Here is a 20,680-nt window from a genome sequence, read left to right as displayed (position 1 = left end):
TGGTTCCTTATGTATACGTGATAAAGTGAAGGAATCAGATGGAATTCAAATTTGAGTTATAAGGAAAGTAGTCGTGGTTGTGAACCGATTTCGCCCGTGTTATCAGGGTATAAAGAAAATATTATATACCGAATTTCATTGAAATCTGTCGAGTAGTTCCTGAGATATGGTTTTTGACCCATAAGTGAGCGATGTCACGCCCATTTTTCATTTTGTAAAAAAATCTGAGTGCAACTTCCTTCTAATATTATTTCTGTAAAATTTAGTGTTTCTGACGTTTTTCGTTAGTGAGTTAACGCAGTTTTAGTAATTTTCAACCTAACCTTTGTATGAGAGGTGGGCGTGGTTATTATCCGATTTCAACTATTTTCATGGGGTATGGTGGGGTACGTAAGGGAACCGACTGCAGAAAGTTTGATTTATATAGCTTTATTGGTTGGAGAGTTATATATAAATAACCGATTTGTGGGCGGGGCCATGCCCACTTCCCCAAACAACCGTTATGTGAACAAAACTATTATACTCTCGTAGCAACTTTGTTGCGAGAGTATTAAAACAGTAAAACAGTTTGATGTGTAAATAATATTTTAAAGAATCTAAGAGAATATATTTCTTAATTTTTTTCTTAATATATGTTTAAAATGTTCGTTTTTAGAATTTTCGACTGCACTGCGGCACCTCAAAACATTAAGCTGGTTGTTGGATATTTTGTATGTTTGTTTTATTTATGAAAATGCAACTTTTTATAGCTATGCCGTTAAAAAACAAAACAAACATTTTTTCATAATGCTTGATGTAATTTAGTATACTTAGTACTTTCTTACTTGTTTTTTTTCGTTTATCGAAAGTGCTAGACTTAAAAAAAAGTTAAATATTCGTCTTCAGTTACTTCCATCCGCTTACCTGAAAAACTCTTGCCCATCCTTATACCACTTAACCGAGTTAAGTGTGCGATTACCCATTTCGTAGCTGCAAAATAGTTTCGCTTTTTGTGCGGCATCGATTATGCGCGGGACGGAGAGATTTGAGAGGTTAAGTGCTTGATTCATGTGAATATCTAAAAAGAGTCGGGATAGAGCGATAAAGAAGAGTGTTAATACTTAAGCTTTTTTTACATCTACTTATTTAATGAGTTATATTTTTTTAAATATAATATTTTAAAATATTTTTTATGTATTATACAACTTAACTAAATATTTATTAATGAAAACCGAACACTAAAATTTAAATTTTGATAAATAGAAATCGAAAGATGTCGATTTTAGATGGTATTCAAATATCTTACGGTTATTAAAATATGAAAATTAGAGCAGTATAAAGAATATATAAACTAAAAAATCAGCGAGATTTCGATAGGAATATAAAAAAAAATAATTATTGTAATTTCCAATATAAATGTAAGTACAATGCTTCAATAATGACAAAAATAAACAGAAGTAGCAAACTAGTCTTCGCTGAGTTTATAGATTTTAAATTTAGTTCACATCAAGTGTAATACGTTGTTTATTTGAAAGCGGCATACTCGTACTTCGAGAGTGAGGTAACAGATCCAGGTTCAGGATCTCTGAAAAATCCATTGACTCGACAGAGCATTGTTGAACGGTAAATTTATAGTCAAAAGTTACATGAAGATCGAAAATGCCATTTGAGCTTGGAATAAAATTTTAGGATATCGTCGATTTACTTTCCTTGAGATGATTTCGAATGTATGTACCGCGGTATCTTGTATGATTAGTTGGCTTACGGTTTTCTCTACCTTATGACTACTATAATGCCAGGTTGTCTCGAATTTCATTGCGATCGCTATTTAATTTAAAACCACAGATTAAAAACCAGAAGTAAATGCTAAAAGATCACCTTTATTATAAAATAAAAAAAAAAAAAACACTCGACTAACTGTCGGTCGAGCTCTTAACCCATTATCTTCATTCTGATGGTAGAATTGAACTGAAATAGAGAATGGTATTTGAATCCTTAGAATCTCATGGAACTAAATACTAATTCAGCTGTGTGAAATGGGGATTACACGAAGAAATTAAGGGGTTCATTATAATCCGACAAAGCTCACTAGAAAACCAATCAGTCGACCAACAACCGAGCAAAAAAAGAGGAATAAGTTCATGTAAACACGTTTGGTCCTCAATGGACATACCAAATATGTGGCGAAAGCGGCAATATGATCATGCCACGAATAAACCTGCCACACATAAAAGCGCATAAAGAAATTAAAGGATTTGCGCATTAACAGATTTCTTAGGATGATTTACTTTCACACTACATATGCTGCGTCCAACATCCAAACATCTGTCCGTCAACATTTAGCGCGGCAGCACGTAAACCCATTAGATGTGCGCATAAATGTCCGCAGCTGCTCGCTGAACTGGGATAAATTAGCCGCAAACATAGACAAGCCCGATGGTTATATTATATGCAACCTATATATGAGTGTATGTGTGTTTTAACTATGTTATGTATATGCGTTTGATAAATAAAGACGCAATCAGCAGGCAGGATGAGCAAGTGCAAATTGTGTCTGGGGGAACGTGATCCCCAGCTGTTGTTTCTACGTATTCTATATGAAGTCGCCACCAGCGTTCGCTAACCACTTTGCTAATGAAACATCACTTGACGCTTTCACAGTTTTGAAGACAGTGGCGTTGATACGAGGAGTAGAGGGGGAGGTTGCACGCTCTCTGTGGATATATGAATATATGTGTGCTCACATCTGGCAAGCAATGTTTTGTAGCCATGTGAGTGCTTTTCAAATATCAATACTGCTGTTTTGTCTCCCAAATATAACAAGTTCACATCGTCGAGAAGACTCACGAAGATTTTTAGGGATGGCTGATAAAAAAGTGAACTGGGACTTATGGGAGATTAATATGCACCGAACATATGACAAATTGCGCCGACTCTCTTTTCAAGCAACAGGAATATGTTAGCTGCTTGATTTCTTTAATTAATTTAGAGCTAGTAAGTATAGGTTGACCTAGATTCAATTTTAATTGATTTTAATTTTAGTATCGGATTTTTGATGTTTTGAACTAGACAAAAAAGCTTTGGTGAGAAGGAGAAAATGGAGAAATTAATTTTTTTACTATAGCCCTATACCCCGGAAAAATGGTTTGGTTCAATACCCAGCTTAAAAGACAGCATATATAGTACGTATAGTACGATTTCAAATAGAACAACCTCCTGACAACTGTGCCACTGTCATATGTTTAGAGCTCATTCCACTGGCATCTTTATGCCACATGCGCGTGTCAGCCTCATTTATGTGTCGGTGTGTACACTTATGACACATATGTACCAATCTTTGACTACTTAGACGTGTGGTTGCAACGTTGTGCGGAGAGTCAAGAGAAGTTAATACCAACACCCGTCAAAGTCAAATAGTTGTTGTTATTGTTGGTTTTATGCGCACATGTTTCATAATGAATACGTAAATTTGCTGACTTATCGTCCAGCAGTTAATATCATTCGAGCGTGTAGACATACGATGACGAGCAAATGTGGGGCAAGCGGTGACGTGTCGATGATGGCTGTGTTAAAGCAAATATGTTGATGCAATTCTGATATTGCTTTCCTGAAAAGTATCTGTGTTCTTTAAAAAAAAATATTGCAAAAACACGATCCTTCTTTACGAAGGATAGTCAGTTAGAGTTTAGTATCTGGTTTTAGGAATGTAAATTATGTAATATCAAATATACTCGATAGTTATTGGAATTGATACCTTGGAAATTGTTAGGTTGGAAATAATGATTTAGAGGCGTCGTTTGCTGTCCCTATTGGTCTAATTTTGTAGCGCCCCTTTTGAAAAAACCCTTTGGTAAATTTTCTGATTATAAATCACAATTTAATAATATACATATACTAGCAGACCCGGCCACACGTTGTTGTGGCTAAGGTATACATTAAATTAAGTTGGTCCAATCTTGGCTTCGGCGACGATATTGATTACTCGAGGTCGATTTATGTTACGCAGCATGACGACAACTCACACTACTTTTAATTGCAAAGTGAGTGGTGATAGTACAGGCTATTTTAAATAGTTTGGATAATTGACTACGTCATCCTGGTTTGTAGCTGTGTCAACTCTCCTGGACCGAAATTCTAAATTGTCGCATTAAGATCATCGATATCTTTGTTTTTTTTTACCACCAATATAGGTCATTCAATCAGTCATTTATGGTTATCATATTGAGGTGACAGAAATCTGTTGGAAATGCTATTAATCCATCGAGGTGTCAACTGCGACCCTACCATTTCCAACTGCTTCTACAATCGCAATTTGATATTGTTGCAAAAACACTCATATGTTAGTTGTTAATTGGCGATACTTTATGTGTCGCCACAAATTAAATGACTTTAGGCATGCGATTAGCCCGTCAGTAACAGTTGATCCAGGTATAATTGGAAGAGTCTGGCGTAAATCACCTGTTAACAGAATCCTGGCTCCACCAAAAACGTTTATCGACAATCAAGAACTTTTAAAGTCCTGTGCAGTACCTCCAGCGACTTCTTGAATATTTGGAAAATCTTCGTTATAGCGCTATTTTTGGAGATTTTGCCGACTGGTGTTTCGTTCATTTGCAATTTAGGAGTAATTTCAAGACCGAATGTGCCGTTTGTTTGTCTACTAACAGGTGCCAAGTTACCCCTATTCCCGTTAACCTTGGTGGTGAAAATGAGTGAAATTGGTTCTGGAATCACATCAGCCCTTATATACTATATGTTCCCATAGAAAAGGACTTTATGCCGAATATATAGGACATATTGTGTGTTATCTTAATAAAATTACATCAATAAATTGCGAGAGTATAAAATGCTCGGTTGGACCCGAACTTAGCCTTTCCTTATTTGTTTCAAATTGTTTTGGGCTATCGACACAACCTTATACAATTGAACTAGAACAAAAATATTTTAACAAAACAACAACCTTCAAAATATTATTTTTTTGTTTCCTCTTTTTATATTTTTCTTATCAACTCGAATAAAATTCTCTTATTGATATCTTCCTCGCAATTTTTCCATATTTACTCACTTTCCAATCTTTTTCTGGCCTTCCACGAATATTTCAAGACTAAAATTAGCCAGATCGCTTTGAACTTCAACAACCAATAACTTCCCGATTTTAGAAAATTTTTAATTTTCTTTGCGGAAAGTTAAAAAAATTTAGGGGTGGACCACCCTTAACATTTAGGAGGATGAAAAATAGATGTTGTCCGATTCTCCACCCTAGCCGATATGCACGCTAAGATTCACGAAAATCGGTCGAGCGGTTTCAGAGGAGTTCAATAACGTACACCGTGACACGAGAATTTTTATACTCTAACAAATGTTGCTAAAGAGAGTATTATAGTTTTGTTCACATAACGGTTGAGTAAAATCGGACAAAATGGCGAAAACCGAAAACACATAAAGTGCCATAACTAAGCCATAAATAAAGCTATGGAAATAAAATTTGGTATGAAGGATCGCACTATGAAGGTACATATTTGGATGTAATTTTTTTGGGGAAGTGGGCGTGGCCCCGCCCCCTAATAAGTTTTTTATACATATCTTGGAAAAAAATAGAGCTATATAAACTAAACTTTCTGCAGTCGTTTTTTTAGCCATTTCCTAATACAGTCCAAAAATGAAAGAAATCGGATCATAACCACGCCCACCTCCCATACAAAAGTTAGGTTGAAAATTACTAAAAGTGGGTTAACTCACTAACGAAAAACGTCAGAAACACTAAATTTCACATAAGAAATGGCAGATGAAAGCTGCACTCAGATTTCTTTACAAAATGGAAAATGGCCGTGGCGTCGCCCACTTATGGGTCAAAAACCATATCTTAGGAACTACTCGACCGATTTCAATGAAACTTGGTTTGTAATAGTTTCCTTACATCCCAATGATATGTTGTGAAAATAGGCCAAATCGCTTCACAACCACGCCTACTTCCTATATACCAGAACTTTGAAGACAATCTGAATCGTTTACTTTACAATATATAAAGTAAGTATGTACTAGTGAAGATATCGGTGCAGAACTTTGCAAAAATACTATGTTAATACTGTGGCAGCCCCATTCTAAAAATCACCGAAATCGGACCATAGGTTTTTAAGGCCCCATATATCGAACACGAGGACCTCGGTGCTTCTAACCTAATATTATGGTTTCCAACTTTCAATGGAGCTTATACAATATATATGACGAATATGTGGGTGAAATTGTTTATTATATAATATAAATAAAGTTAATTAAATAAATTGCGAGAGTATAAAATGTTCGGTTACACCCGAACTTAGCCCTTCCTTACTTGTATATATTAGATTTTATTTTGGTTGAGGTATAACCCAGTGTCGTGAGACATTAGTTATTATTATTTGTCCAGTAGGATCCTTTCTCTGTATGCTTGTTATAATTTAACGTACTTACTTGGTTATCAACCAGCGATATTAGAACTATCACCACACAAGCTTCTTTTAATAAGTAACTGTTATAACGCAATTCTAAATCTTAACTGTATAGTCAATAGAATAGCTAATATGCGGTTTACGACCACCGCGACTGTTTGATGGAAGAAGGGTAAGGAGAGGTATATTTTTGCTTCAAACATTAAATTATCGAGAGTATAAATTATTATATATTCAATTTAAATATGTTTTCCTTATTCATAATCACTCCTTAAATTCCAGTTCTAAACTAGTATCTTTGCAACCAGTTTTAAGTTTCACCGCATGGTTTAAGTGAATGATTGAATAAATCTGCAATTTTCCTGTTTTTTTCCACACAATTACAGACGTTTGCATACATTGTGTTTTCCATCAAATTGACTGCGCACAATTTCATCTCAGTTCCATTATAACGAAGCTTTTCTGTTTTTATACGAAGGAAGCCGGGCTAACTTGACTGCACTGCAGTGTTCTTGGGAATATAATGCTCTACTGGTAATTGCTTTAATATTGGTTTTGTCGCTGTCACAAGCTGTCTGTGCGCTTATTAAAGTATTCCCAGCGCATAATATCTTCAACTCCATCCACTTCCTTGCTTACTTACTTATGCGCTTGCCATTCCCAATGCCTTTAATCATCTTTAAGTTCCTTTGTCTCTTGTTCACAGCAAATACATATATTTGCTATTTTCATAATTTTGTTGTTGTACTCACGTAGTTTATTGCAGTTTGCTGTTGTTTTGTCATTGTTTACTTTGTTGTTGTAGCTGCCACTTACTTACATCAATCCATTTTCTTGGCAATCTTCGTCGCCGTTGTTGCTTTGCTTGTTGGCCTATTTGATATATTAATTTGAGTTGTAGCATATTTGTAGGCGCACCAGACGCTGGCGAAGTGTCTGCCTGTCTCACAGTGCTGGTGTATGTGTGCTTTATAGTTCGGTCTGCGGTTGAAGTAATATTTCTGCTATTCAAACACTAACATTAAGTGTTATACTAACACATGCAGATACCGCCACAGAACTATAGATATTTGTGTACATTTCCATAGTATATTTTCGTAATCTATGCTGTTTTCTGCAATGTGCAACCATTGTTTGTTCTTCCTGCTGTGTCTACATGTTTGCAATTCTGCCTGTGAGTGCATTACAACGAGTATTATAATGATTATAAATGCACACAAGAGGTGTTTAATTTTCAAATGTTTTAATTATTTCTACTATACAAATATGCAGTATTGAAAGTGGTACAAAAACACCTGCCAGACAGTTGGGAAAGTATTTTTTGAAATGAAATTGGAAACTTCTTTTCTTGGCAAATGAATAAAAAAGAGGTGGTAAGAAATTTTATAAATTTTATTACATGACTATGAGAAATGTGTATATAAAATTTGAATTGGCATAAGAAAAGATGGAATAAATTCGATTGTACTCATTCTCGTCACTAAACTATATTACATCCAAAATCATAACTCACACATATTCCGATATATGTATACGGTCTAAATCCCACCGGATGTTTTCAAATCCCAATTTAGGTAGATGGGAGCTAGAATATGTAAACATCCGATTTTACATTCATAAAATAATTTCTATAAAGTTAAATTTCTGAATTTCTATAAAGTATCAAAGAAAGACACTTATAAGTTTCGTAAAAAATTATTAATTAACGAAAAAAGTTAATTTTTATTATTTAATATTAATAAGTACTGATTATTGCTGGAAAATTTTAGTAATAATTCCCCATCTCTCGCATGTATATATTGCAGCTTGTCTTTAATATGCACATGTGTCTTAATAATATTCTCACTCATGGGATATAAAATTCTCAGACATCGCTTCGTCTGCTCCTTGCCATCAGTGAATTGGCGTCTTGTACCAACTTTTTCCTTTCAACTTATTATTTCATATACTCATAGACTACCAGACATTCCAAATAAAGTTTCTGGCACACGCTTTCTATACGCTTATGTATATAGCACATTTTTTGACATTCCTCCTTTTGTCAAACTTAAATTTGACTTTAGTGATGCGTCCTTTCAAGCTCGTCTAATTTTATTACAATTCTAATGCACAAGTAAATTCTCCCCTGGGTGCGTGAGTAGGCACTTTCTGTGTATATTTCCACATTGCTTATAAAATATACACACATATGAAAGCATACAATAATACCTTGGAGAATACGTAGTAAATAGTGTGGCATATTCGCTTGGCAGCTTGTGCGTTCGGATAGCTTCGCTCATAAAGCAGTTACATATACATATATATACGGTTGTTTGTATCTATGTTTGTAAAAATATAAATATAGAGCAACATTTGATGGATCACTGTTTGGTGGAGACTTGTCGTTCCGCATGTTTACTTTTCACTTAGTTAGACTTGCTATTGCCACTGCCGGTATTGGGACAGAAACAGAGAAATAACATTCAGTGCCTTTATAAGGATTTTAAAGAAGTTTGTTATATATTATTCTCATAAATAAAGACCAGTTTAGTAAATGTTTAACATCAGTCTAATCCTAAAAGTAGTCGCCATAATAAGCAAGTTCTATATGTATCTGTCTATTTATGATATTTATGGTACATGCTTTTTCCATATGCTTCATGAGTCTTTAGGGAACTGTATACAAATAGTTATATCATTGTTTAACTCAAGAGATGTTTATTGATTGTTTGAATTTTTTTTTGATTGCACTATCACAGAGGTTTTTTCGCTTTATACAATATTTAAGTTTAAATGTTCTAACAATCTCTATTCGCCTCCTCTACTTGATGATATAAGACGAACTACAAATAACGACTTTGCTCCTACCTTTCAACTGGCCGCAAATATCTGTTGTATAGGTCGTTCTCCTTTATCTCCGCTATGCTTCTATCCATTAACGTTTCAATATCATAGGACGAGATTGACTCAAGACTGATCTCCGCATACCGATTGATTCGAAACTTCTTAGGAAATGTACGAAAACTTTCCCATTATTCATCAGGTTCCTAACGATTTCGAAAGAGGCTTATTCGTTTATGAATTAGCGTTCGTTCATTTATTTCTTATCATAACTTTCATCCACTTAACGCTCGAGGTACCTTGGTTGAAATGGACAGGAAGATTCAATTTTAATTGAATTGTATTCATGCTGAAGAATCACTGTTTGAATTTCGGATCAAAAATCATTTTATATCTAGTTAAATTTTATTCCACGATTCTATCATATATCTGTATATGAGTAAATATCTTTTCGTTGAATATTTATTAAACAGTAATCCATATAAGCTATAATAACAAAAATAACATTGCTAAAACTTCTACTCAGTCCAGTTGCAATTTCGACATATATATATATATATATGTATTTCATATATTGTTTATATTTAGGTATCTAAATCTTGATCTCTTGTTGATGGAAGGCCTCCTCTTACTGCAAATAAACTAAGAAGTACCTAACGATAACCACTTAGAACAATATGCTGGCGATAAGAAAGTTAGGCCTTCGAGGACAATTTGAGATCCACAACATGTTAATGAATGGAACTTTAGGTTCTGAGCTGTCAAGCCGAGCATTTTCTTACATTTTGTAGTCATTGTCTTATGGTATCTTTTGACTCAGAAATCACTTAAACAGATTGTTTACCTTCACATATTGCTTCGACCGAGATTTGTCTCAGAGACAAGATGATTGGATCTTCAGCAACCCCGAATAAATTTAAACAATCATTAAAAAGTTCTGAAATTTCGTTACCAGCTATTCTAAAATATATGTAATGAATTCTAATTTCAATATGGGAGAACCGCATGATAACACTTGGACTATTTAAATTGTAATATTCACTGCTATTTAATGTAATTAATATTTATTTGAATTTTAACGCAACAGTAATTGCCATTATATTTATTAACTTTCTAAATAATGGCAGTAACTACCTCGTTCGCCATAATATTATTAATGTGTTTATTGTTGTGAGTGTTCTGCATTATTTCGCAATTTTGATGCAATACCGTTATTTTCCATGCACTTCACATTTTGCCCTACTTTATCAAATATGTGTAACTATTTCGCTGTGAAAATCTCCCGACTCGTGACTCGTTACAGTTGTTATGAATTAGCGAGTAGAGCAATAAGAGAGAAAGAGAGAGGCAGAGAAACGCTAATATGTAGTAGGTAAAGCGCGCGTGAAGAGCCCACCTGACTCCCATTCAAACGGCAAACTGTTACGAAAATTGCTTAACAAGCCGTGAAATGAAAAAAGAGGAGAAGAAAGCAACCATGTGTACGTACTCCTCACGTACTTAGTACTTAAGCAGGAAGCACACTAATAATTGTAAAAGTAGAACACATAATAAAAGGCTCCGCAGCAGTCAGCAGAGCAATAACAAAAGCAACACCTGTAACAAAAACAACAACAACAGCTATAACACTATCTGTGAAGTGCACAAATTAAACGGTGAACATAAAGTTGCACCTGCCACTGGACAAAGTGAAGGCGATGATAAGAGTGCGAAAGTGTTAGTGCTTGGTTGCTGGGATGGACTTTAGCTGGGAACCCACGAGTTGGGAGTGGAGACAAAAGTTCTTGAATGCGGTAAGTGTGTGCGTCTGCAGCTGAGGAGCTCAGGTGTAGGCAGCTGTGCATAACTATAACTGTATGTAGGTGTAGACAAGGAATCGTAGTAAAGTTGTTTCTGAGCTTAGTCGAATTGTGTTGCGAGAGTGGATGGCAGGACACTTGCTGTTAAAAGTTTTCGCTTAGCAAAATTGCTTCGAACACTTGTGCCCAGAACTATTAACTCTGGGTTTCTTGCAGTTGTCCAGGAACTGACTTACTCTATTATTGTTGCACCACCACTTATAGTGGCGTGCCAACACTTATGTGGGTACACAATATATATGTATATATATACATTATATTATATAACGTAATAAATATATATGTACGCACAGGCGGCAGTTGTCTCATTGTCATGGTTTGTTGTTGCTGTTGCACTTATGCGCTCGAAATGCAGGCGGGTACGCCACAGCCACTGAGTGAAGGTGTTTCAGTGGCAAACATGCGAGTTGCCTAAGGATTGTTGGAAAATTTATAATATTTTTTACAATTCTTCTTTGAGTTTGTGTGCGACTGCTTAACTCTTAATGCGTATCTATGTAGGTTTGTGGCACTTATTGTTTACTTTAGTGCATTGTTCAGGGCTCAGGTATGGTAGGGTTGGGAGTGTAGTTCCAAGAAAGTTTCTCAAACTATCGCAAAGTTGTGTGCTGTGACAACGCCGTTGTAGGTTAAATATCGTACATGGTGTTTGAAGTTTCGATTTTGCCTAGTGAAAGTGATGTTTATTTTGTATATCGATTAAGTTTCTAATCCACTGACTACGATAACTGGCTTATATTGAAGGTGTCAGTGATATTTAAAATTATTTTCATTGAATAATGATAAGTTACAGCCCAGCAGAAAATAATGGATATAAAACGCAATTTCAATTTGAATCTCAAGACGCAGGAATATTATATGAATATTAGTTTGGTTATTCTTTTAAATATGTGAATGTCTAATGAATACAATTATTTAATTATCTAATAGAAGATTGTTCGCATTTCGAGTAAAGCTTGGAATAGTTCAATCGAAAAAAAATATTGGTCCGTCATTGTTCTTCAAATTATTCAAACTGTAATGATATGTTTCGCATCTTTGCTATAAAAAGCTACTGTTGCAAAGACAAAACCAACTGTACAATTATCTTCTATAGAAACTAGGATTTAATTGACCATACAGCTATGGTATATCGAACGGAAGAAGTCCTCTCAAGTTCGTAAAAAGCTTTTGGATTTTATAAATCATACACCCTTACCCACCGTCGATATATTTAGTGATACCTATCGGGGATTCTTTGAAAATCAGATTACCCTCAAAGTTTTATCTCCTCAATAATACTTACTTCCTCTAAACTTTGTCAACCATCAAGTGAATATTCGTGTAATCAAGCCGGATACCTATGTGGAATTTCCCTGGGACGAATTTTGGAAGCTTCTATACGCCTAATCCAAAGGAAAATCAAACAGAAACAGCACTAAACTCGGTGATAGTAGAGATTGAAAAAGTTCTGGATGTAAAAGAATACGCTCTTTAACCTTCTTAAAGATCTGGACATCTTGGAATCTCTAGTGAAACAGATAGAACAGATGTTCTGAACATGTTCATAATTTCAACGTTTGAACCAAGAATTTATGAAATAAATGTTATAGCCATTGTAAAAAGAAATTAAATAGAACGAGCTATATAAGTATAATAAAAATGTAAATAAATAATAGTATTATATTTTATATATACATTTGTTTATATTAAAAATTTCTTTGTATTACTTTGTATTTAGATTTGAGCTAATCTCATTTTCAATCTATTGCCACGCTTGAAAGTCTTGCATAAAAGTTCGCAGTTTATATAATATAAACAAGTAACTGCTACGAAGTTCAACGAAGAAGCAACGTTAAGTAGAATATAAAAGTACAAAATCCATTTCATCAATTCAAATATCATCAATCCAAATATTTGCTTAACTGAAAATGCGAAAAAAGCCAAACTGTGATACAAGCATATACACTGTCATACCACATGGCGTATACGTAACTAAATAGCGTACGTGCCGTAGCGCCCTCCTCCAACGGCAACGCATCAAGTCAAACTCGCTTTGTGTGATTTTTACTTAACTTGGAGAAAAGTTACAGCAACTTTGCTGCATTCTGACATTATTGCAATGCAGTGCAATATCCTTACATTGAAAGCCACAATGTCGACTGGCTTGCCAAATGCCAATAATGTTGGCTAAGTTAACAAGGAAAGTCAGATAAGCTACGTGGTCGCGCACTAAAATTCCTGCACTAAGAAAGTTTACGACATAACAAACAAAAAAAAAAAGAGTAAGTTGGTTGAATGATGAGAAAATCAAGAAATAACACGAAAATAATTTCCAGCTTCAAGCAAGCGCAAGTGGATTCTAAAATGTGGCTTTAAAATATATTCAAATTTTGTTTGTTTTTTATAACCTTAGAATCGAGATTAGTTGGCAAATATTGGTACAAACTTTGACACAGATATATGAGCATTTGTTTTACGCTTTAGTTTGTATTAATGGGTTTTAGTTGTCACTGCCATCCTTTTTATATGGATGCGATTTTCATGGATTTCGTAGGGGTAATACAAATACAAAAATTACCAAATTTTTAATTAAAAAAAATTTAAATTTTTTAGTAGTAATATAGATAAAAAAATAGTTTATTTAACCCCTTGAAATCCATGCCACTCTGGATACAAAATAATTCCCCTCAGTATTATTTATGCCTGTATTTCAAATTAACTAATAATATGTATATATTTAAAATCAAATCATTAAGGCTTTTAAATAAATGTGTATATGAGCTCACATCTCTCTTTCCCATTAAATGCCAGCAACTAGACTGTAAAATGAAAGATAAGAATTAGCGGCCACAGTGCAAAGGGCGCGTGCCTAGGGCGAAAGGGCGAAATTGCTAACGAAAACTTTTGCAACTTTTCAGCTAATATTTGTGTTGTGTTGAGAATTTTCAGCTCTTAAATTGTGTTTGTCTTCTTCATTTTTCGTCGCTTAACTATTTCTAGTTTGCTGGCGATACCCGCAATTGGGTGGCATCACTTCCAGACAGCTAATAAGTGTTGTTGTTGGCAAAGAAGGTGGCAATAAAAGTTAATTGATATAAAGCGTATATGTGACTTGGAAAAATGTTATATATAATATAGAATTATTTGTATGCTGGTAGTAGAAGACGCCAAAACATTTCAACATTTTCTTGCTTATTTAGAAATTAATATATTTTCGGTTTTCTAACTCTAAACGAAGCGATGACAGGAGCTGCCCCAGGCAAGTAGGTGGTATATGCTTATATTGTTGCGAAATTAGAGAGAATGTGCGATATTTTCCACTGGTTCAATTTAATATCATCCTATTTGTGTGACGCTTTGGTGAGCTTTTGCAAATATATTAATGAAATGCCATTTTGTAAAGAATTATTTTACAATTTAAAAATTACAATGAAACATTTTGATTTGTTGCATGATATGCTGTCTAAAGGGTCTTTTATTCATGAGGGGAATGGAATTGACAGTATATTACATTTTTACTTCGTATATGCCCACTTAGATTGAAAATACCCACAATTGTAAAGAATATTCATCCCTATTGCGAGTGTTGACTGGTAGTAGATAATCGACTACTGAGCGATTGTCGATTACAGGTGCTATTGTAAGTGTCACTCAGACGCTCAACCATCGACTGCGAAAGCTTTTCAATTGCTTATTTTTCGACAAAAATTTTTCAATCGTTAATACAGCAATTGGGTCTGTATGTCAGCAATAAATATTATTCTGAAGTAATTTTTTTCATTGTGCAATGACTGAGTATAAATCAAGAAACAGATGTCAAATTAAAAAATGTCAGAAAAAAAGAATTGGCTCATTGAAAACCACATGTCTAAAAACAACACCGGTTACTATGTTAGAAGAATTACTTTGAATATTACCTATGAGTTCAATTCCGAAATTTCACAGCTTAAGTTTCCGTTCAGCAGGGGAATCATTTAAACTTTGACACGTTTTTTTTGATCCGACAGCAATTAGAGTAGTAATCAACCAAATCTTATCCCTCCTTTTAATTCAAATAGAATAAAATTTCGATATTGATATGACATATATGGACTACAGAACACTCTATCCGAAAAACTTTTATAGATTTTTAGCAAATTGTTGTTTTGTGTGCTTTGGAAGCCCACGTCAAGGATTTACAGTGTTCCAGACATTGCTGGTTTCACACTAATGTTATTTTAATACGCATGGGCTGGGCGTATTGCAGAAAAGTTTTTCGTTTGAAGTTCAGTTTGACAGACGGTTCTACGAAACCGAAACGGAACCGGATTTTGATCCGGTCAAAGACTGACAAATAAGCAGAATTCCTCAAAAATATTTTGGTGTTGTTTTATTCCGCTCCAAAAACAAAAACTACAACCATATATCAGTTCATTTTAGATTTGTCTTCATGGTATCTAATTTTAGACTATTTTATATATATTTCATTGAGATTATGCTATTCATTTGCACCTTTCACGGCCTGGGAATAAAATATTTCATTATCTACTACTCACTTTCGCCAATCTTATTTGCAGTAAACCTCGACAGAAATCCCTAGAGGGGTCCCAGCTAGGAAGGCTCTTTTGAGTTGTTCTCCGAATTTTCTTATCAGCTTAATAATATTTTTTTTTTTTGGAAAAAAGTACGTGCTTGAAAGGCACTAAGCTCGTGTATATAAATTTATATGCTAATGCATGATTGCGAACATGTGTGTGAGTCGTAAAAATTAATGAGACACAAAGTGCGTGGCAAAGTCAAAATTGCGCGCACTGATACTGTCATTCTCTTTATCTTTCCAGACTATTAAAGCGCGCAAGATAGCAATGTTCGCCCTAAAGTTGCTGATATTTGCTTGCTGCGAGCCAAGCCATCGTCAATAAAGTAAATTTCGCCTCAAATTGATTTCGCGCAGCAATTGAAAATTAAAATTAATGTTTATTTAGTGCGTTTGCTCAAATGTCAGCGGCCAAAGTAAAGTCAATACGGCCACGCGAACCGCTCGAACTTCGCAACTAACTTGGGGCTCATTATATCCGCTTCAGCGACGAGCGCGCCACATGAGGCAGCTACTGCCAGGACTGGAGTGAAGAACTGCTGTAGATTGCTATTAGAAAACTTTAAAGTTTGCTGTTAAATATAGTATTTTGATTATTAGTTTGGCTCGTTTGCGGGCGCAAGCGATCCGCCCAATCGCTTGCCGAAACTGGTCACTTTAAGGCGACCGCATATACTCTTGCAAAGAAGCAGCGCTGAGTGAAAGCGCCCAGCGTTAAAGGTAGAGCGAAATGAGAAAAGTTTTCAACTTCTCTGCTCGACTGCCGCCCTTTGCAGTTGGCCTTTTGCTTGCCTGTGCAAACCTAGGTGAAGGTTAAGCAATTGAAGTCTTCCTTTTTGGCAGCAAGTGTGGCTTTGTGGGTAAATTCAATTGCTGGTGGCGCGCTGTGGCTTAGTGTGGCATAGTTATTGAGTGCATTTGCTTTGTTGCAAGTCAAGCTGAAATTTTCGTATAACCGCTTGATATTTTGTATGATTATATGACTTTAGTTCGAGGAAGTACATCTACTTAAGTATACGTATGCGTGTGTGTAACGGTTTTCGTTAAATTTTACATGCTAACTTCTGAACTCTACGAGCGTGTATCTAACAGCGAAGGACGCGCACTTTCGTAATAGTTTTGTTATTAATGTTATGTGCAAAGTTTTAGTTTTAACTACTGCCTTGGCTTTCATACTCGGATTTAAGTACTAAGCTTAATGAAAATTTCCAACCATATTTTAACGAATGGCTGAGTTTATTTGAATATGAGTTTTACGCACACTGTGGTTATCAATTTTGGCAGAAATGGATTACTCTAAAACTTATGGCAATAACGAGGAATAGTGAAAGCTCACTTACTCATTAGAACAGATGTACATGCAATGAAAATACTAAATTGTATAAAATTTTTCTAATCACTTTTCAGCTCGGAATTAAATTTAAGTACAGAGACCTTTGCCGATTTTGTTATGACTTTTTGTGAAATTTGTATAACACTACATCTGCATTTAAAAAACAAATGTTTAAGTGATAGAGAATCTCAAATGATAGTTGAAACAAGTAAGTCATAAGTAAGTATGTGAGGTATAGGGGCTAGAGGAAATACTGGCCTGATTTCACCCATTTTTGGCACAGACGCAAACTGTTAGAAGGAACACTTCTCCTTTGATTTAGAATATCTGAGAGATTTACCGATTGTTTAATAAAAGATTATACGCAAGTTTCGAGGTCCTTATTTTCGATATTGGGGGTCTTGAAAAATTTTAGTCCAATTTCTGGTTTTTATACGGGCTATGCCACACTAGAAATAAAGTATTTGTGCACAGGTTTGTTTCGATATCTTTTCTGGTGCTTGGCTTATATATTGTAAAGTGCTTGTCAGTTGGACTTAAAAATTGTGGTATATGGGAAGTAGGCGTGGTTGTGAAACGATTTTGCCCCTTTTCAAACCATAGAATTAGGATGTCAAGGAAATGGTTCGAACAGAATTTCGTTGAAATTGATCGAGTAGTTTCTGAGGTATGGTGTTTGACCCAGAAGCGGGCAGAGTCACGTCCATTTCTAATTTTGTAAGCAAATTTGAGTGTAGTCCTTGTATGTCACCTTTACGATAAAATTAAAGGTTTCTGGTGTTTTACTTTGTATGGGAGGTAGGCATGGTTATAATCCGATTTCCTCCATTTTTGGACTGTATAAGGAAGTGCCTAAAAGAAATGACTCTAGAGAGTTTGTTGATATATCTTAAGTAGGGATGGCAACGATTAATCATTTGATTAAATTAATCGATTATTTTCATTCAATTTACGATTTAATTGCATCGAAACACCTTTTCTAATTACTCGACTATTACTCGAGTAATTGCAAAATAATCGCAAACAGCATTTTGAAATTTAATACATTTTATGTTCATCTAAGTTAGCGTACACGGGTCGAAATTGGTCGCATCAGTCATTAATGACTGGAAACGGTGTAAACATAGTTAAATTCTAATATGTCAACGTAGTTTAATATCAACAAATGAATGTCTGGTAACACTGCATTTACAGTTAAGTCAAACGCATTTTACGTTCAGTTGCTTGAAGAGCAATGGCGTCAGTTAAAAGCGAAGTGTGGACATTTTTTTAATAAAATAGCAATAACTACGTTAAATGTCAACTTTGCTGCAAAAATTTAAAATTTTCTAATAACACAACAAATATGTTGCAGTATTTAAAATTAAAGCATGCAACAGTAGCCTGCAAATTGTGGTAAGTTGGAGCAATCGGTATTACATTTTAAATTTCTTCTAGTTATATATAAATATATGTGTACAAATTAGACTCTGAAATCTAGGAGTAACGACAATGTTCCCCTAAGTGATGATGACACTGACACCATGATTGAAATGCCGAGTTGCAGCAGCAAGCCAATTAATGAAAGCCCTTCAGCTTCGAAACACTATTGATGCTTGGGAAGAAATGAAAACCGTACGGACTTTCAAAAAAGTATTGTTATCTACTTGGTACCTCAGTACCTGCTGAGCGGCTTTTCTTAAAATCGGGTGCAACTGCGACCGAAAAACGCAATCGTTTGACAACAAAACGTTTATCGAAATTGCTTTTTCTTGAAACTTGGTTGAACAGACTTCTAAATTTTCTTGACTTCAATAAATATATTTTCCTTTATACTAAGACAAATGAATTTTTATTACGATATTTTAATTTTATTTTCGTTTTTGTTTTTGTGTATATACCAACATAATTTGAATGTCTGAAATAAGAATATAGTCTCCTATATTTTATTGGTTTTATTTTTACGCAAAGTTGCAAAACATAGTCTTTCAAGTAAGAGGCAATTCTTTTACTTTAAGATTGCTGTACATATTTTGAAAAATTTAATACCATTGTGCTACTTAACTTCAAATATAGACCATTTTCTCTTTTAGGATATGTCTCGGACTCTGTGATAGAGCATTATAATACAAAATTCGGCCCTGAAACTTGGTGGTGGTCTTTATGCAATTTAGTATTATTTGAAAACATTGGAATTAATCGATTACTCGATTTTTTTACATTAATTGCAATTAATTGCAATTATTTTTTTATATCTTGCAATTAATCATTTGATTATTTAATCGATTAAAAAAAAATTTTTGCCATCCCTAATCTTAAGTAGTTTACGAAATATGTACAAAAAACTTAGTAGGGGGCGGGGACACGCCCACTTTCCAAAAAAATTACTTTTAAATATACCCCTTCCTAGTGCAATCTTTTGTACCAAGTTTTACGTATACCATGTTTCATAAAGATATCTCAGTCTTTACACAAATTACCCTGATCACTTCGGTATATATAACTCCATATCTATCTCAATTAGTTTTAGGTGTTACAAACAACCGTTATGTGAACAAAACTGTTATACTATCTTTGCGAGGGTATAAAAATTAATAAATTTGCTAATATTCTGACTTTATTGAAGAGACGAGTCGATATTTTCGAAAAATACTCACTCCTTGTTATAGTTCTAAACGTATACATGCTTGTTAAGAGCTGATGATATTAAAACACTGCGCTGCCACTATTTTCAAGCAAAATGCGACATGGCGTATACGTAACATTTATAAATATCTTCTTTGTACGCATTTAAGCGCTCATCTTGACCAAGCTCATATTGGCTTTATGGCATGACACAAAATGTGTCTGCGGCTCATAGATGTTTACATATTTCCTGCCAAATGGGCTGAGGACACTTAAGCAAACCCAGAAACTTTCGGCAATCGCTGCGACACTCACTCGTTTGCACAGCTGGCTGCTATTATTTCATTTCTGGTAATCTATAGACGTTCTGTGACCTGTATGAGCCGCAGCAAATACATACGCACACTATTACCACTAGGGTTATCTCTGCCTAGTAGTTTGGCAATGTCTACTACTCAACCAAAGCATCGCTTCTAATAGCCGCAGTACGCAGTGCTGTCGAGTATAAATTCACTGGATCAATATATTAATGTCTCGACTGCGTTTTTTATCGACCGTGTAAAGAGAGTAAATGTCCTTTTAAATGTGCTGTAAGTATTTGATATCCACTGCAAACTCAAAGCTGCGGACAATGGGCGACATTAACTATCAAATAGACGTAAACGTGGCCATATCTGTGTGATTTACAAAGGGTAAACGATGTAACAAATAATGGGCAGCTCATTCCAAATCGCACTCAGACATTTGACTTTGCTGAGATAAATGTTAGATTTGTAGCTCAAGTGAAGGGGTTTTGTAAACTTCAATTTCATGGATTAGAGATGCGCAGGAGCCATTGTGATGCTGAGCACTTTTATCAAACAAGTTTACCGGTAATAATCAGATCATCACCAAATTGATTGGTTGCTTGTTTGTTTAGTTCTTCACCTGCCATATACCTATGTATATATACTATATATATACATATGTACAAATATATTGGTTCAAATATTATTTTGTTGTTTGTGTTTGTGGCCATATGTTAAAGATTTGAGTGAGTTCAGTTTATGGACTGAATTATTACATCATCAAACTCAATTTGGCACTCAAAAATGTTTGT

General features: G+C 34.7%; 1 protein-coding gene across 1 annotated transcript in view; it reads right to left on the bottom strand.

The window, feature by feature from the left end:
* Positions 1-20,680, bottom strand: part of Fas3 (uncharacterized) — a 116,977-nt gene that overhangs the window by 41,816 nt on the left and 54,481 nt on the right. Inside the window, exon 3 of the mRNA XM_054233716.1 lies at positions 904-1,057. Within this exon, the coding sequence (XP_054089691.1) occupies positions 904-1,057 (154 nt within the window). The remainder of the gene's footprint in view (positions 1-903; positions 1,058-20,680) is intronic.

Source organism: Zeugodacus cucurbitae, chromosome 2 (assembly GCF_028554725.1).
Source record: "Zeugodacus cucurbitae isolate PBARC_wt_2022May chromosome 2, idZeuCucr1.2, whole genome shotgun sequence".
NCBI classification, from domain to species: domain Eukaryota; kingdom Metazoa; phylum Arthropoda; class Insecta; order Diptera; family Tephritidae; genus Zeugodacus; species Zeugodacus cucurbitae.
The sequence above is the reverse complement of the archived record's forward strand: the minus strand, read 5'-3'. Positions and strand labels throughout refer to the sequence as shown.